The sequence below is a fragment of the Lithobates pipiens genome, unplaced genomic scaffold, assembly GCF_037356315.1.
Source record: "Lithobates pipiens isolate NorthernLeopardFrog02 unplaced genomic scaffold, aLitPip1_a1.2 Scaffold_18, whole genome shotgun sequence".
Classification (NCBI taxonomy): Eukaryota; Metazoa; Chordata; class Amphibia; order Anura; family Ranidae; genus Lithobates; species Lithobates pipiens.
Genome location: NW_027507758.1, coordinates 50,020,141 through 50,039,067, shown reverse-complemented (window position 1 = coordinate 50,039,067; position 18,927 = coordinate 50,020,141). Strand labels below are relative to the sequence as shown.

At 42.1% G+C, this 18,927-nt stretch overlaps 1 protein-coding gene across 1 annotated transcript in view; it reads right to left on the bottom strand.

The window, feature by feature from the left end:
- Positions 1-1,678: 1,678 nt before the first annotated feature.
- Positions 1,679-18,927, bottom strand: part of ABCG5 (ATP binding cassette subfamily G member 5) — a 56,412-nt gene continuing 39,163 nt past the window's right edge. Inside the window, exons 9-14 of the mRNA XM_077485670.1 lie at positions 15,664-15,877; positions 11,450-11,655; positions 9,889-10,027; positions 9,616-9,801; positions 4,784-4,896; positions 1,679-3,053 (exon numbers count right to left, since the gene is read on the bottom strand). Of these exons, the coding sequence (XP_077341796.1) occupies positions 2,860-3,053; positions 4,784-4,896; positions 9,616-9,801; positions 9,889-10,027; positions 11,450-11,655; positions 15,664-15,877 (1,052 nt within the window). The 3' untranslated portion in view covers positions 1,679-2,859. The remainder of the gene's footprint in view (positions 3,054-4,783; positions 4,897-9,615; positions 9,802-9,888; positions 10,028-11,449; positions 11,656-15,663; positions 15,878-18,927) is intronic.

The following is an 18,927-nucleotide window of genomic DNA, read 5'->3' as shown; positions in this document are numbered from 1 at the left end:
ATAAATAGAATCCACCTGTGTGTAATCAAGTCTCTGTATAAATGCACCTGCTCTGTGATAGTCTCAGGGTTCTGTTGAAAGCGCAGAGAGCATCATGAAGACCAAGGAACACACCAGGCAGGTCTGTAATACTGTTGTGGAGAAGTTTAAAGCCGGATTTGGATACAAAAAGATTTCCCAAGCTTTAAACATCCCAAGGAGCACTGTGCAAGCGATCATTTTGAAATGGAAGGAGTATCAGACCACTGCAAATCTACCAAGACCTGGCCGTCCCTCTAAACTTTCAGCTCAGACAAGGAGAAGACTGATCAGAGATGCAGCCAAGAGGTCCATGATCACTCTGGATGAACTGCAGAGAACTACAGCTGAGGTGGGAGAGTCTGTCCATAGGACAACAATCAGTCGTACACTGCACAAATCTGGCCTTTATGGAAGAGTGGCAAGAAGAAAGCCATTTCTCAAAGATATCCATAAAAAGTCTTGTCTAAAGTTTGCCACAAGCCACTTGGGAGACACACCAAACATGTGGAAGAAGGTGCTCTGGTCAGATGAAACCAAAATCAAACTTTTTGCCCACAATGCAAAATTATATGTTTGGCGTAAAAGCAACACAGCTCATCACCCTCAACACACCATCCCCACTGTCAAACATGGTGGTGGCAGCATCATGGTTTGGGCCTGCTTTTCTTCAGCAGGGAAAGGGAAGATGGTTAAAATTGAGGGGAAGATGGATGCAGCCAAATACAGGACCATTCTGGATGAAAACCTGTTGGAGTCTGCAAAAGACCTGAAACTGGGATGGAGATTTATCTTCCAACAAGACAATGATCCCAAACATACAGCAAAATCTACTAAGGAATGGTTCACAAATAAACGTATTCAGGTGTTAGAATGGCCAAGTCAAAGTCCAGACCTGAATCCAATCGAGAATCTGTGGAAAGAGCTGAAAACTGCTGTTCACAAACGCTCTCCATCTAACCTCACTGAGCTCGAGCTGTTTTGCAAGGAAGAATGGGCAAGAATTTCAGTCTCTCGATGTGCAAAACTGATAGAGACATACCCCAAGCGACTTGCAGCTGTAATCGCAGCAAAACGTGGCTCTACAAAGTATTAACGCAAGGGGGCCGAATAATTTTGCACGCCCCACTTTTCATTTTTTTATTAGTTAAAAAAGTTTCAAAAATCCAATAGATTTCGTTCCACTTCACAATTGTGTCCCACTTGTTGGTGATTTTTCACAAAAAATTAAAATTTTATATCTTTATGTTTGAAGCCTGAAATGTGGCAAGAGGTTGAAAAGTTCAAGGGGGCTGAATACTTTCGCAAGGCACTGTATAAATAAATATATATATATATATTTTTTGAGATTTGCTATTGTCTCTACTACATATCACTGAAGTGTGATGTGTAGGACTGAGTGTTTAACCTTGTCTCATTTCGTTCTAAATAAAACATGTATAAAAAGCTAATTTACAAGTAGAAGAAATGTTTTTTTTTGTTTTGTTTTATAAAATGTATTCTTTTTTAACATAACCCCCTTCTTCTCACTTTAGCTATTATTTTTCTGCTAATATTTTTTTTTCAATTTTTTTTTAAAACAATTATATTTTCATATTTTTTCATTTTTTATTAATCTTGTTTGTTAAAGTTTAAGAGCTGCATTTACAAATATGCAAAATGAAAGAGAAAAAAGTGCCTTTATTTCATTAGCAAATATCTTTGCAGCAATTTCTGCTAGATCCATAATGTTGGCTTCATTATAAACAGGATGAATTCTAGAATAAAAATTGTATTTATCTACAGTAAAAAACAAAATAAATTTGAACTTAAAAAAGTACATTTTTTTTAATCTTTATTTTACATTTGAGTAGAACATAAATGTATTTTTGCTAACCAATATCACCAAATGAAAGCCTTGCTTGTACTGAACAACCATCATATGTATTACTTTGTTAGTTTAGGTAATAACAACGTTTTTGGTGAATAAACAGAGCGATAGCAGAAATCTAAAAACTTCCCTGATCCATAACGGTTTACAGGTGTGAAAGCTGAACTGAATAAAGCTTTCCATCTTCTGGACATAAATGTTTGTGTGTTCAGAACCATATCAGATACGAACAGGAGTACCACCAGGTTGGCATCTTTCATTACATTGGATGTAAACGATCACATAGAGATTGCATCATGGGGACTTCTGCGCAGTTTAGCAGATAAATCCCATAGCAATCAAGTAATTTATGATACAATGATTTATGATTTCACAAAGAATTGCATGTGATATGAACTTAATATTGCAGGATATGTTACTTAATTGTTATGTGTTATTAGTAACATTACAGTTTGGAGTTCAAGATGGGCTCATTGTAATGTCAAATAGATTCTCTGGTTGTATATTTCGGCATGTTAATAAAATGAAGCATACAGGTCATTGTTTTAGGATGGATGCCAACCCTCAACCCCAGATGCATTGGAAACATCCACTTAGTGACCCTAAAAGTACCTACCAAAAATTCCCTTTCTACCAGTAGCAGAAACATTGGTCCATTATTGTTCACACTACTTGACAGAAGGAGTCAGCCTAAAACAGGAATAATGTCTCTTTTAGAGCTCCGTTCCTGGGGCTCACCACCAACTGTTACTGCAGGTGAACACTAAGATCAAGACATGCTAATTTCTGAAAAATTGTGAGAGGTTTTCAAAATTCTGAAATCTTCAGAGATCCACACACACTTACAGAAAATATAATTTAAGATTAACACACTTATGGCATGGTCTTGGACAATACAAAAACAAAGTTTATCTTCACAGAATAACCTCTGAACCAAGCCGTCATAGTCACTAGATTTCTGGATTGAGTTCCTATCTGCGCATTATGATGTCTCTCAATTTAAAACTTATGACGCAGCCAATGATCATTGCAGGGATAAAGGCATAAAGCATCAGAAAGTCAAATGTGATCCTTGATGTGGATCCTGGGTAAGTACTTTCAATAAAGTCATTTCCTTTAGTAAACGGACATTGTGATGTAGGTCCCGTTAAATTGCTTGAGCCACCTGTGAATAAAATAATAATAATGATCTTCATGTATTTGAAGCACTGTTCTATGAAACTTGTAGATGGTGATGAGTATTTATTTCATTGTGTTTTAAAAATGTCTAAAACTAACATTCCTATTTTGGCTCAATGAAGGATGGTTGAATTATCCATTGGCTTCTTTTTCCTCTTGTGGGTCTCCAACATTAAGAGACCTCCTCCAGCATAGTTTTACCTATTTCTCCACAGACATATCAGTGGGTACTACAGATTCTGTAGTTATTAGTTTGCCTTGCTTTGGAGGGACTGATGTGACTCTGTAATAGCTTTATTGGTAGGGTAGAGCTTGAAATTCTCTCTGGCATGGAAATTTTACTGCTGGATTTATCAAGCACTATAACATGGATTTTGTGGATTATTATACAGAATACCACCCAACCAAGAGGAAAATACTTGTTTTAGATTCATGCAGTCTTTACAGATTTACTCCAGTCTAATTTAGACAATGGAACTGGAGCTGAATGGACCTAATTTTCATCTTGGCATTTAACATTTATCCTGTTTGTTCACCAAATCTCTTTTAGTTGGTCTCAAACTTGACAGATTTTTATTTCTCTTTAATGTGTAAGGTAACCTGCGAAATGGAAGTCCCCCTTCCTTCACCCTTTTCTATATACTACATTTTCTTTACCTCTTCTTTCTAACCTTTTACTCTTTTTTTCTAGCACCTTTTCCACTTATCCCACCATTCTCCCTAACTTTGGGATTTTCATCAAACTGGCATCATTTCTTTTTGCTTCCCTATACCTTTTCCTGTCCTTCCTATCCCCTCATGATGGCACTAAAAATCTCACCCTGACAAATGTTGCTACCCTCCACTTTTAATGGCTATTTTTAAAGGTGGTGCCGTAAGTAGCATTCTGTTTGACTTCTTTTTGTATATGTATATTGGTTTATACCCAAGGTGCCTTACTCTGTAAAATACATGCTAACTTTCGCCCTATATAAAATTTCAATTGAATGTATGTCTACTGTCTAAACATTTTGGAAAATTGAATACAATTTTGGTAAAACAAATCTCTGTAGTTGTTGGTATCCTTATATTTTCGTATCAAGAGACCAACAAAGGAGAGTACAAGAGGATAAATGCATTGACCATGTACCATTACATGAATATTTAACTAGCAAGTGCAGTGCCAGATCTAATGCCCGAAAATGGAAACCTATTGGTGTACGAAGGCAGTCTTCCCTGACACACATGGCTGGTTGTGCCAACCACCTGTCCCACACCTTATTATATTTGGTAGGGCATACTCTATGTATGTCCTGTAAATGAGCCTTTTGTAGGGAGGGGTAATATTCACCCAGGACTGGAATCTTGGAGGGGTTGCCTGCATACAGTTTCATGCTATCAATTTAAAGGCCGTAAAAAGCGTTTAATTTAAAAAATATAGTCAGAAACTTGTCTGTATCGGGGGCTGGGAAAAGATCTAGTAGACATGGTTTTGGGTCTAGAGATAAAAGGGAACCCATGTGATCATGTATGAATTGGACATGAACAGTAGGTCTATACTGTTGTATTGCTGCCACTTATATGTTCAGTTGAACCTTATAGAAAAATACCCTTTTCCCAGGAATAAAATATTACACTGCACTGCACTGACACTTTGATTAGTTGTTATCCCTGTTCTTAAGCCAGTATGTTAATGTAATTTATAAAAACATAATTTTAATAGAAGTTATAACTTACCACAAGTAAAATTCAGGTCATAGAACTCGTTGACTATCAATAATTCACAGCAATATCTCTGATATGTAACGTAGCTTAATAGTTGAAAAACCCGAGGCATTTCTTGTAAGCTCCTAAACAAAAAAAACATTGTTTTTACAGTGGCAAAAGAAAATAAAGGTTAATTTGCTTATGATTGATGTATAGGCAAAATCGAATGATTATTGCCGAATGTTTAGGAGATGCAAGTAGGGCAGATGGTTGGTGTACCATAAGTGCTGACGTTGTCCTAAGTTAAAGTATAAGCTTTTCTAGTTATGAATATATTTGAGGAAGAGTTTACATACAGCATGGATATGCAATTAGCGGACCTCCAGCTGTTGCAGAACTACAATTCCCATGAGGCATAGCAAGACTCTGACAGCCACAAGCATGACACCCAGAGGCAGAGGCATGATGGGACTTGTAGTTTTGCAACAGCTGGAGGTCCGCTAATTGCATATCTCTGACATACAGTATCTGTCAGGTTTTTTTTCTGTCTCTGACCTCAATTGAGGAGATTTTTCCTCTATTCCTTTTTCTGTGATGTCCTTAGAAGAAATGGGGGAGCATTCACACATAAACAAAAAGTCAGAGACAGCAATAAAAACACTTGCTCACTCTATGATGCCTTGTCTGTCTCTCTGCTGGCAGGTGTGAGGAAATCTTCGCTTTATGCACACAAATAATCCATGTAAAATTGTGTACCGCTTTTACATGGATTGATCCACCCAACCAATTTAGCATAGCTAAGACCAAAGCACAGGACGATTACTGTGGTAGAGCTTTCTTCCTGGTCTGCATCTGTGAAGAACTTAGAGCCACCCCTATTACAGTGTAAACTTTGTGTCCCACTCCCATGGCAGCTCTCAGCTCGTTGAATAATTCTGGACCAGGGACTGAAAAAAATGAGTCATACACTGATGGTGGTCATTTTATTTAAATTTTTTTGTTTAAAGCTTAAGTTAAGCAAAACATACAAAAACAGTACAAGGGACCTGCCTACTATTAAAGTGGTTCCAAAGGCTTACATTTTTTGCTTTAAGTTAAAACACCTTCTGTGCCAAAGGATACCTCTTATACTTACCTAACCCTGAACTAAATCCAGTTTTGTGCCCTTCTCACGGTGCAGATTGATAGCAACAGGAGCCATTGGCTCTCACTGCTGTCAATTAAATCTTGTGTCGGCTGGGCCGAGACACTCTGTCTGTCTATAGACGCAGGCAGCATGGCTTGCGATCACACCCTCATGAGTGCCCTCATAGGAAGAGGCTTCCTATGGGGGAACTCACCGAAGAGTAGTGCTGGTGGGGGACCCCAGAAAGGAAGGATCAGGCTGCTCTCTATCCAAAACCTTTGCATAGCGCAGGTGAGTAAAACATGTTTTTTATTGTTTTTTATAAAATATATTTACAACCACATTAATCTGATGTGTCTCTTGTGCTGCTGGCTCTACCTTTCTTTGAAATCATCCTCTGCTTCCCCCCCCCCCAACCACCATAATCTTCTAAAAATAGAACTTCTAATTTCTTCTTCGGCAGGCACTCATCAAGAATACCAGACTACGTCCGCCCTTTCTGCCCAGCTCCTCCATTCACAGAAACCATACTATAGCTTCCATAAATGAAGCGTGATGTTTTAATAAAGGATGGGAAAAAAAATATTTAGCTGACCAATTTATTTTCTTATACGCACAGTATTACGCTATGACAGCTGCAGCCTTCTGGCCTAAACTGTCACCATGCCTCTCTCTCTGTGTAAGGCACAGGGTCACCTGTAAGCATCAGGTTTGTCTGCAAACACACAGTAACGGTGCAGCTTGGGCATCGCCAGAGGAGATGGATAAGGTCCTCACTGTGCTGTCTACACGTGCCACACAAGGGGTCCACCAGCCTGTCCATCTTGTGAAGCATTTGTGGGGTGTAATGCACCCTGAGTGCAATGTATAATTGTGATACTTTTTGTGCTACATTTAAAGAGCAGATAGTTATTGCTTGCAATGCTTCATCCCACTGGTCTCCTTCAAGTGGTCCTAGGTCCTTTTCCCACATGGATACCGCCTTGATGGGGTGTGTCCTCAGTGTGTCAGCAACATCTGGTAACATTGTGATATAATACCCTTAGTTTCAGTACTAAACTGCAATAGGTGGAATATAGGGGTAGATGACATAACCCAACCCCCTGCATCTCCCTGTGCGCCCACTGCATGCCTGAGCTGAAGGTATTAATTGAACATGGAAGGAGGTAGATTAAGTTGACTTTGTAGATTAGGGAAGGACTTCAGCTTACCATTACTAAATATGTGGGATAAAAGAGACACCCCAAAGGCTCTCCACCTAGGCCCCTGATGCAGCCTAGCCAGTTAAACATAGGAGAGGTTATTCCAGATTGGGCTGTATTCAGTGAATCCCTGCACCCCCTGCATCTGTTTGCCCTTGTTCCATATTTTTGTGAATTAGGGAAAGAGTAGGCGTCTGTTGGATTTGTGGAACACCTTCACCTCCAGGCCCATTGGAATAGATTCCGCTCCAGTGCCAAGCAGCATCAACCATGCCGATAAGCCCACTGGATTATGGGCCATGGAGCCAGTCAGATGCTGCAGTTGGGCATGCAGATAGTACAGCCAAGGGTTGGGAAGTGCCAGCCCTCCGCTGTCCTTTGGTTATTGTAGCTGCTCCAACTTAATCCTGGGGGGACCCGTACCCCACAGAAAGCATCTAAAAAAGGTATTAACCACTCTGAATACTTTTAGATGGATCACTACAGGAGAGTTGTGCAGAAAGTATAGCAGCTGTGGCATTAAGATAATTTTTGTCAGGTTTGCCTTGCCCGCCAATAAAAGTTTAAGCCAAGTGTTAATTTTGTCCCGGAAATGTGATAATAGAGGATATATGTTCATTGGGCAGTAATCTGCAAGCCTAGGCAATATTTGTATCCCTAAGTACTTAAATGAGTTTACTATTGGGATAGGGGTGGTCCCTGGCAGGTCCACTTCCCGATCTTCATCCAGCAGCATTAAAGCTGATTTAGACCAGTTTATGGTCAGGCCAAAGTAATGTCTAAAACTTGTAATTATGTCCATCACAGCATTTAAAGAGGCATTGGTGTCCCCCACAAGTGGGTTGGAAGAGGCCGCGGGGGCACCCAGTGGGCCCTCTCCACCGTGTAAATGGGTGAAAATGCCTCTTTGCCAAACACCTCTTGTAGACACCCTTCGACAAATGCTGTTGGGTCCCTGCCCTCCACCTTCCCTGGTAACCCCACTATACGGAATTTATTGCGTCTCAGGCAGTTCTCTATGTCATCTGTTTTGTTAAGAGCCTGGAAGGCATGCTGAGTAGCCTTTCGTACATCCCTGGTGAGAGGGGGCATCCGATCCTCCATATCACTCACACAGCCATCTACAGCAGTGTTTCTCTCCCTAATTTCTGAAAATCTTGACCGAGAAGTGGCGCTGTCTCCCTTAGCCCCCCAAACTTCTCTTTCAAATCATCCACTAACGCAGTGCATTTTTGTACAGCATGCAGGATCTCACTAAATGTGGGTTGAGAAGTAAACAAATCAGGTATAGGATCATAGGATATAGGTATAGGATCAGGCACAGACTCGATAGGCACTGTGTCATCTAGCATGTCTGTCTCTTCCCTGTCTGCAAAGTTAAGAGAGTGCATGTCATGCTGTGCTGTAGCTGGGGGGGGGAGCGGAGGTACCAGCCAGTTTCTGGGCATAGTATATCATGTCTCTGGGCTGCTCTTAGGGCTTTGGGGTTTGGTAGACTTACCCCCCTGTTCAGTTTCTTGTCATTGCCTCGTGTTGTTTTTGGAGGCTGTGACTGCCAGGCACCATCTTAGATGTCCTGAGTTGCTGTGGCGTCCCCTTGGGTCAGAATCAGCGCAGATGTCCAGGGAGTCCAGGTGGAGAAGGGAAGCAGCGGGCAGCTTTGTGTCCAAATTTTGGATGAAATCAGCAGCGAGGTATTAGGAAGGATCACCAGCGGGAACTCCGGGCAGCACGTCTGCTCATATGCCTCATCAGGCCATGCCCCGCGCCCCATTATTGATGTCATTGGGAGGAATTGTTCCTCATCATTGGCTGTCAGGGCTGGGCTCAGCCCTTCCTTCTCTGAGCTGGCCGCTCAGCTGTCAGCTAATTTACAGCTCCTATCTCCCCATAGTTACTCAGCTGTTGATGATATCCCACTCGTCAGTCCTGCCTACTTAAGCCATCCAGCCCATAGGATCTCTGCCTTCGCCTTAGCCCTTAGTAAACATCACAGAGACACTCTCCTGCATTCCTGTTAAAAGACTTGCTTGGCTGACATCCCTTCTGGCTCCAGATCCTGCTTGCTATTTTGCTATGCTCATCTCCAGCTCCCTGACGTTTTGCTTGTCTCACTATCCGTTCCGGTTCCTGAACTCTGGCTATGTTTCAACTACGTTTGTTCTATTTACCTTTATTATTAAACAAGTATGATTTAACTGTACTCCTGTCTCGGTCTGATTTCATGGTTTCTGGCATTAATGTCATTGGGCCCCATTGTTGGTGTCATTGGGAGGAATTATGCCCCATCGTTGGTATCAATGGAAGGAATTAAACCCCATTGTTGGTATCAGTGAATTAAATATTGCCCCAAGGGCTGGTAAAGCAGGCAAAGGGTCGCATCTGGCCCCCGGGCCACAGTTTAGAGACCATTGACCTAGATCCTGTGTGCATGCAAGAGTATTGACCAAAAAAAGGCCATGAAATACATGAGATGTAATAGCAAGCAGAATTTAAATTGTGAAAACCACACCAATCTACAGCAAGGATCTCACCTTAGTAGTCCTGACCCCACAAGAATCCCAGCTATGTTGAGCAAAGCCACTCCAGCATTGACGATGTTGGGATTATTGACCAAACCAAGGACTGCAAGGGTAAGTAGTTCCCCCATGAGGTGTGGAGGCAGGGTGATTGCAATGAAGCATCCAAACCTTGTCAGCTCTGGGTTTAGTCCCACAACCCTGTAATAAAAATAGGCACATTCAAGTGAGCTCTGCATGTGAATGATCTTGCTAATTTGTACATGTAATTGTGAATCATAAACATACCAATATAAAAAAGCTGCAAATATCACAACGCCAAGAATGCTGAATGGCACAATATGGATGATGTAAGCTATAAGCATTTGCCACTTCTGGTATAAACCATCCTTGCTTTCCTGGTCACCGATGGCACGTAGGGCTGGGACTAAAGCAAAACAAAAAGAGGATAATCATTTCTATCTAGCTACAGACCAATTGAAGTCTCACACCATTTAATATTGTTATAGTCCTGTGTTCTTAAATTTTATGATTTGTGACTGAGCTTTTATTAGAAATTCCCTAAAAGAGAACTAAAAGAAGATCTATTGTTGCTGGCTGCAGGGGACCTATTTTTTTGCCTTTCATTAGCAAATTCCTTAAAAACGACTTAACACCAAAAATAATTAATCCTTGGTTATGGATTCCCTAAAAGGGGCAATGCTGGGAGGTGGGTAGGTGGTGGAACCAAGGGACGGTGGTCGGGGGTGAGTAGGGGGTTGAGACAAGGGGTGACTGGAAAGGGGGGAGTACCTGCACCTATTCTCTTAAAAAAAAAGCCCTGGGTACAAGTAAACTTTTAAATGTTCCCCACCACATAGCAAATCTTTTTACTTTTTGAGTTCAGATCCACTTTTAAAGTACAGTATATGTTTGGGATGGATGTAGAAGCATGGAATTATACTTGTTGCTGGGAGGCTGACCAGGTACAGTAATTCTAATACCATGCTCGGATTTCTGCAACATCATCTCTTATGCCGCGTACACACGACCGGACTTTCCGGCAGAAAAGGTCCGACGGTCTTCCCGACGGACTTTTGATGGAGTTACGACGGACTTCCAAACGAACGGACTTGCCCACACATGAACGGACTAAAGTCTGTTCGTTTTGAACGTGATGACGTATGACGGGACTAGAAAAGGAAGTTCAATAGCTTCCCATCGGACCAGCATACAGACAAACGGTTTTCCCGATAGGTATTGAGTCCGTTGGACAGATTTGAAACATGTTCTAGTTCAAGGTCCGTCTGAATTTTTTAAAGAAAAATTATCAAACTATCCCACACATGAGCGGACTATCCGACGGAATGATTCTGTCAGACCTATTCTGCCAGAAAGTCCGGTCGTGTGTATGTGGCATAAGAGATGATGTAACAGAATTCTGATCATGACCAGGTTCATATCTATGCATGTCGATAACACACAAAATCAAGCACTTTCCTTGTATGTAAAGAAATACACTGCCCTTAAATATAAGCACGACAGTGTCATTAATTGTTGATGACACCCCATGCATCTGCAAAAGCGTGTGTTTTCGCAAGTGTCAAACTTCATGGTGCCACAGGATCATTTGGTTTGATGTGGCATGCTCTTTGGAAAGAGCCAGGGACTTCTTTTCCACATTTCTCATGCATAGGGCAGCCCATTAAAATTAATGGGTTGCCCTACATACAACATATGGAAACATGCCCGCGCTCAGTCGCACTTGTATAGTGAACCAAGCCTAACAAAACATCAGTGAACATTTTTCAATTGTTTGCTGAGATTAGATTAGGCATGTCCAGGGAATGTAGAAGCATTTACTACTTACATAAAGCAACAGCATTAAGGAGCCCAGTGTATGCTGTCCCACCCAGACACTGGTAAATGATCCCAACTCTGTCCTGTATGGCTCCATCCAACACATCATTCTTCAATCGAATGAGGAAAAAAGCAATGAAGAGGCCAAATATCAAATTCTGAGAGAGCCTCATAATGATCCCAGACTTGTTCCTAGATAGATTTCTTAGTGTTCTCCTATAAAAAGGATCAAATAAATGTAAGTTAAAAAAACATGGAAATTCTGTAAACTCCTATTATTGTAACACATGGCAACACATATTACATGTGTAAGTGCGTTCTTATGCCATCTATTTTCAATGACCCCCTGAATGCACAAATTAATGCATCTACATTGCAGGAAACTGCAACACACATTCAATGGGGTATAATGCATCAGAAATAAGGTGTAGGTGCAGTGTTTTTGTTCAGTGTTATGTATTGGTAGCACATTCAAATGAAAGGGCTGCCTTGACACATAACACAATGCATAGTAACGTGCAACATTATGCAACCTGTAGGCAGGCCCTGGGCCCAAGGTACCCAGTCAGGGAGAGATCACACACTGTCCTTGATTGTTATGAATTGCCCTATATTATATGTAGCCAAGTCCCAGGCCTCTCCGGGCCTAATAGCAACCTCCAGAGTTGGGGACAGCTGACATCCTTATATGTAGAGTCGGTTACGAGGCAAGGTGGGAGTGATGCAAGGTAGATTCGTGGAGGGCGGACACTTCTTGAATGCTAAAGAGATTTATTTTCTCTTGAACAGAACTGTGGGAGAGAGGGTTAGGGCCAGGACATCCTTTAGTAGTTGCAATGTTAATTAGCAGACTCCGAGACTTCTATAGGTAGACAGCCATGCAGATAAAGCCACTCAGCCAGACACCACACCTGCTTGTGTAGACACACTGTCTCCTATGGCAACTATCTTGAACAGTTTCTAACAAAGGTTGCAGTGAACTCTTTCGCTTCCTCCACAATCTCTTCACTCAACTGAGCTCTCAGTCTATCAATTAGACCCTCTGATCCACTACCACTGGATCTCCAGAGCTCTTCCAATCTTCTCACTGAGTATGTTCCTCAAGTGTTACCCCGCGTCCCTGCTGGGTCCCTAGCTTGACACTGGCAGATACTCCCCAAGCGTCACCCCACTAGCCTGTTCGGTCCCTGGCTTGCCACACAAAACTGCTTTGCAAGCGTCACCTCCACTGGCTGAGTCTCTGGCTTGACACTTGCTAAAGTTTCCCAATTCTTCACCATCCTCAGTTGGTGAGAATACATCTCTGGTACTTGCTTCAGCTACTCACAGTTGTCTCTGGCAACAAGGTGGACTGTCCATTAGTGGCGACAGCTTCCCCTCTACCTCCGACCATGACAGCTTCTCCGGCCAGCAGAACCATCACTTTTGGTTGGACTGCAGGCCACAGTCCCAACCCTGCACTGCTCTCTTGTTTCTGGATAGGCTCTCAGCCTAGCAGCCAGATGTCCCCGGGATAGGCTTTAGGCTCTGGCCTAGCAGCCCGGGGCAGTATTACAAATGTCCACCCAGACAGCCGTCCATATAGCACAGAACCCCGATCACCTGACCTCACCCAAATAAATAGGCTCTCCCAGCAGGCCAAGGGACCCAAGAAGATCCCTGCCCATTGGCTGAGATACTCCATCTATTCCTAATCTGTCCTTGCAATGCCCTTGTCTTATCTAATGCCACCAGATACCCAGCCATCTAGAAACAGAAGAGAGAAATGCAGCAATTCCAGAATTAGGGTGGAATCAATTAATCTCCTATCAATGGCCAAGGCAACTATACCTGGCAGGTAAATTTACTAGCAACCCTGTCTAAACAACAGGGTGCTACATATAATATACTGGTTAGTGGTAATAGCTGTTGACAATTCCTGAGGACCCTGTTATAAAGCAATGCCAGTGTTTGTGTTTACACAGTTTTACCAGGTGGTAGCCTGTTTTAGCGGAGGCTGGCTGCTACTGGAAGAGTGGAGGTTTGTGATATCCCCGGACGGCACTCTAATGCTGCTAGGAAGTGCCCCACATGACAATTCTGGGTACCGGGTAGTTCCTTTGCTGCAGGCATTGTCCCCATTCTGATCCTACTCACCAGGAACCTCTCCCTAATCTCTTATCATAGCCAGCGGGTATCTGTACCTGACCTACCACTTACTCCAGGTGCGCCTGAATGACACGAGAGACCCTATCTATAAGGTTTCCCCGTTAAGAAGGCTGCCTGAAATCCTGAGACTTCAGCACCCAATCAGACAGCTAGCTTCTCTGAGATACTGACAAAATAAATAAGGGGACAATTCCCTTATCAGACTCCTCTCCACCTGTAACAATGGCACAGTGCTACCCTGAGGCCCACCAGAATGGAAGGTGAAAAGGGGGCCATTATCTTGCATTTGCCCTAAAATCATGCAATCATACAGAGGCTACTACTTTTCTTCAGTTATCACCCCATGTCACACCCATCGTTGAACTCTGCTATAACAATAAGTCCCCATCACATATGAAAGTAATACATACAGTATGATCACCAATAATAGGACATTAATTTATTGTATTGACGTACAGTACGTATATCTAAAGACTAAAATGTTTTTAGATTGGATTTAGTTTTGGCTAGAGTAGTGGTTAAAATCAATGTCATTTTTTAATTATATCTGTGTCCCAATGGGAAGCTTTCTCTTCCTTCATGTCCTGGAGACATAATAGGAAGAAATGGAAATATCTCCAAAGTAAGGGAATCCCTACATCCCTTAATATTGAAATAGGTGTCACCATTGGGAGATTTTCCCTCTATTCATGTTCTGGTGAAAACTGTAAAACATTGGCTTTCCCTTCATTTTCTGTTTCAGTGTCAATGATGACCAGGACATATAGAGGGGTCGAGTCTTTCCAGTAGGGATCCAGACAGTAAGTAAAACCTAGAGATTTTAATGTGTGAACACTATCCAAAATCAATTTAAAAAAGTTTTGACTTTAAGCACACTTAAACATAACCAGAAGCACATTGGCTATATGCAGCAGCTTTAGAGGTTTGTCTGAAATATTGATCGGTAAGAACATGGGTCTTCAAACTATGGCCATCCAGTTGTTCAGGAACTACAATTCCCATCATGCCTAGTCATGTCTATGAATGTCAGAGTTTTACAATACCTCATGGGATGTGTAGTTTCGCAACAGCTGGAGGGCCGTAGTTTGAGGATCCCTGGGTAAGAACGTAGAATCACTTAAAGTAGAATAAAGGTAATTTGTTTTACATTTTGGATAGAGTAAGAAAGGGTTATAACTAGTGATGCTTCCGATACCCAAAACCAATACTTTGCGGTGTGATTTGATCGATACAATATTAATGCAAAGCTTCAGATTTGCATGCAATTTGAACAGGAATGCTGTCTGATTCCTGTCCTAATCGCATGCAGTTTCCTGCAATGCTCCTGTGTTAACCCAGGCTGAAATCACGGGGGAAACTGCATGCGATTCGGACAGGAATTGCACCACATTCCTGTTCAAATCGCTTTTGATTCTTTGCAGTACGATTTGTGCCCATTCATTTTGTATGGACCCAAATCACACCGCAAAGTATTGGTATTCAGTATTGGGGAGTACTTGACCGAAAGTATCGGTACTCATACTCACCGATAAAAACCCGTTATCGGTGCATCCCTAGTTATGACCCATTTGCCAACTGTGTCCCATTGGAGAAATTTCCCTTCACTTCCTTTCCCATAGCTAAGACAGGAAATGAATTAAACCCTGGTTGTCATAAGAACTAGTGTTTCCCCTCTGTTTCTGTCCCTGGGCACAACTCAAAATTTGGGATTTTCTTTTACTTTCACTTTCTATGATAACAATAAACATGACAAATAGAGAGGGTGAATCTCCCTATTGGGGGCATAGACAACAATAAAAACCTGACAAGTGTGCTAAACCTTCTTCAAGCTATCTAAAAAAAAGTTTCACCTTTAGTTGTATTTTAATGTCCAGTTATTCCCCACTGGAAGATAATCATCATGGTTTTAGATTTAATGAAAAACGCTTCCAATGACTGGATTGCTGTGTAAGAAAACATCCTCTGATCACATCATACAGACCTGAAGAAGCCATATTCGAGGGGCTTGTAACCTGTGGCTTTTTAAGCAGTAGAGCTCATCTCTGGACACCCTACAAGTAGCCAAGTCATTCTCACCTGAGCAAGACAAAAAGTTTTGACAACTCGCTTGGGGCTTCTTTTTTTTTGAATGGGATGCTCTGTTTCACTTTAGACATCTTTGCTGCTTTGATAAGTTCCAAGGTGTTCTGGAACTGATTGGAGTCTCTGTAGGCTTCCGCTATGGTGTGCACTCTGCCATATGTCTCCATTTCACGCTCTTTGTTTCTGGTGTCAACAGATGTAAGGTCCACTGGGGATAGAATACAAATAATTATATGTAGACCAATGGCAGGTAACACCTGAAAAACACACAGAAGCTTTCTGCTCTGGACTTCCAGTAAGTTAGAATCTGCTTCTTAAACCCAGACTTAAAGCAGTCCTCCACCCTGAAGTGGAAGTTCCGCTCATCTGATCCCTCCCCCCCTCTGGTGCCACAATCAGCACCTTTCAGGGGGGTGCAGTTACCTGGATAATCCAGGTATCTGCACCCACTTCCGGGACAAGACCCCCGCAGACCGCCGCAGATGCCCCGCCCCCCGTTGTGTTCTGGGAAACACACAATTCCCAGGACACAGCGGGGACCAGCAGAGACACGCAGTAGGGAACGCGCAGTAGGGAACTGGGCAGTGAAGCCACAATGCTTCACTTCCTGATTCCCTGACAGAGGATGGCGGCGGGGGCACCAGAGAGAGGAGCGATTGCTCGTCAACTGCCGCCGACATCGCTGGACCCTGGGACAGGTAAGTGTGAATTTATTAAAAGTCAGCAGCTGCAATATTTGTAGCTGCTGGCTTTTAATATTTTTTTTAAAGGTGCAGAACCACTTTAAAGTTGATCTATAGGCAAACACTTTTTTTTTCATTTTGGATAGAGCAAGGGAGGGTTATAACCCCTGTCAGATTTATTTTCCCATCTATGTCCCATTGTGGAGATTTTCCTCCACTTCCTGTCCCATAACCAAACAGGAAGTGAGAGGAAATCTCTGCAAATTAAGGGAATTCATTGGGGACCCCCAGGTCACCAGAACTAGTATCCCCTCCCCATTGGAAGATTTCCCCTCTATTACTTTTCTGGGGACAACCCAAAATTTGGTATTTTCTTTTAGTTTCACGTTCAATGATAATGGTAAGCAAGACAAATAGAGAGGGTGAATCTCCCTAACAGGGGCACAGACAGTAATAAAAACTAACAGGTGTTCTAAATCCCTCTCCACTCCATCCAATACAAAAAAAAAAAAAAAAAAGTTTTGCCTTAACCACTTCAGCCCCGGAAGAATTTACCTCTTTCCTGACCAGAGCACTTTTTGCAATTCAGAACTGCGTCGCTTTAATTGACAAGTGTGCGGTCATGCGACGTGGTTCCCAAACAAAATTGAGGTCCTTTTTTTCCCACAAATAGAACTTTCTTTTGGGGGTATTTGATCACCTCTGCGGTTTTTATTTTTTGTGCTATAAACAAAAAAAAGAGCAACAATTTTGGAAAAAACGCATTATTTTTTACTTTTTGCTATAATAAATATCCCCCAAAAATATATAAAAAATATTTTTTTTCCTCCTTTTAGGCCGATACGTATTCTTCTACATATTTTTGGTAAAAAAAAAATTGCAATAAGCGTTTATTGATTGGTTTGTGCAAAAGTTATAGTGTTTACAAAATAGGGGATTTTTATTAATAATTTTTTTGTTTTTTAAATGGCAGCGATCAGCGATTTTTATCATGACTGCGACATTATGGCTGACACATCGGACATTTTTAACACATTTTTGGGACCATTATCATTTATACAGCAATCAGTGCTATACAAATGCACTGATTCCTGTGTAAATGACACTGGCAGTGAAAGGGGTTAACCACTAGGTGGCAGTGTAGGGGTTAAGTGTGTCTTGCGGGAAAGGGCAACGTACAAATACGTGATTCTGCTTGTACGTTCACTTCAACCGATGTATATCAGCATGAGGCGGTCTGCAAGTGGTTAAAGGGGTTGTAAAGCTTCATGTTTTTTCACCTTAATGCATCCTATGCATTAAGATGAAAAAAACACCTTGCACTCTCTGCCCCCCCCCCCCAACCCCCCGTTTTACTTACCTGAGCTCTGACTCTCCATGGGCACGATCCCGCGTTGCTTTCCTGCGTTGCTATGGCCAGCAGGTATATCACAAGGGACCAGAGGGGGGTTAGCTCTTGTGGGGAGGAGCCGAGACAGTCGCCGCGGGACCCCAGAAGATGAGGATCGGGGCCACTCTGTGCAAAACTAACTGCACAGTGGAGGTATGACATGTTTGTTATTTAAAAAAAAAATTAAACCTTTACAACCTCTTTAAGTTATACTTTAATCCTGTAGTCACGTTTGGTTGTTTTAAGGGGATGGACTTTTTCCAAGAGGACCTGGCACCTGCCCTAATACAATCGAAAGCATTGAATACAAATTGTGCATGCATAAGCCTGGATCATGCCATTAGCACTAGGTAGGGTTGGTTTTATACTATCTGCTCCCCTAGGCCAACAGTTGTCTCCGGATGGAATTATGGACCTCTTTATGAAATTGAGATGTCTCTGGCAGCTATACTTGTTTAACCACTGATGTAGAAGAAGCTGAAGATCAAGAAATGCAGACTAGAAATAAGAATGTGTATGCTTCTTACATTCTGGTGTTTAGAAGTACAGCATGACAGCTAAGGAACTTGTATTTTCAAGAAAATTGTGGTGGCAATATCCGTGTTTCCTTAGTACTTAGTTCCTTCAAGGCCAGCTACTGGGTAATCTATTGACTGCATACTGAGTCATTTTCAGTTGGCATTACTGCCAACGAGCACAGCAGTGGGGGTATATTTTGTGGCTTATGTACACCCCCATCCACCACTTTTGCAGCTTAAGAGGGAGAGGTTGGGCGGTGGTAAAATGCATCCCAGGTGTGTGTTTTTACCAATCGTAAGTGTGAATAGGGGGTGAGGTCTAGGTACAAAAGAATTGGCATGGTGATAGCTCACATCTTCCATACCATGGTAACTGCACAGTGCTGCTCAATGGATGAAAAGTAGACCTGGGAAAAAAGAAGCTGAAGAATGCCTACTATAAGAGCTATGTCATCCAGAACTGTCACGCTGCTTTAAAGGATGCTTGGATCTAGGTACCTTTTAAACTTTTGTTTGCATTCTCAGCTCTCCTGTGACAGAGTCCACCCCACCAAAGACTAACCTTCCTGGGCAAAAATCCAATAACAGGAATCTCCTATTTAAGTTTATTGTACATGAAAATATGTCTCTGAATGTCATAAGAATGATGCCTGGATGGCTGAACCTG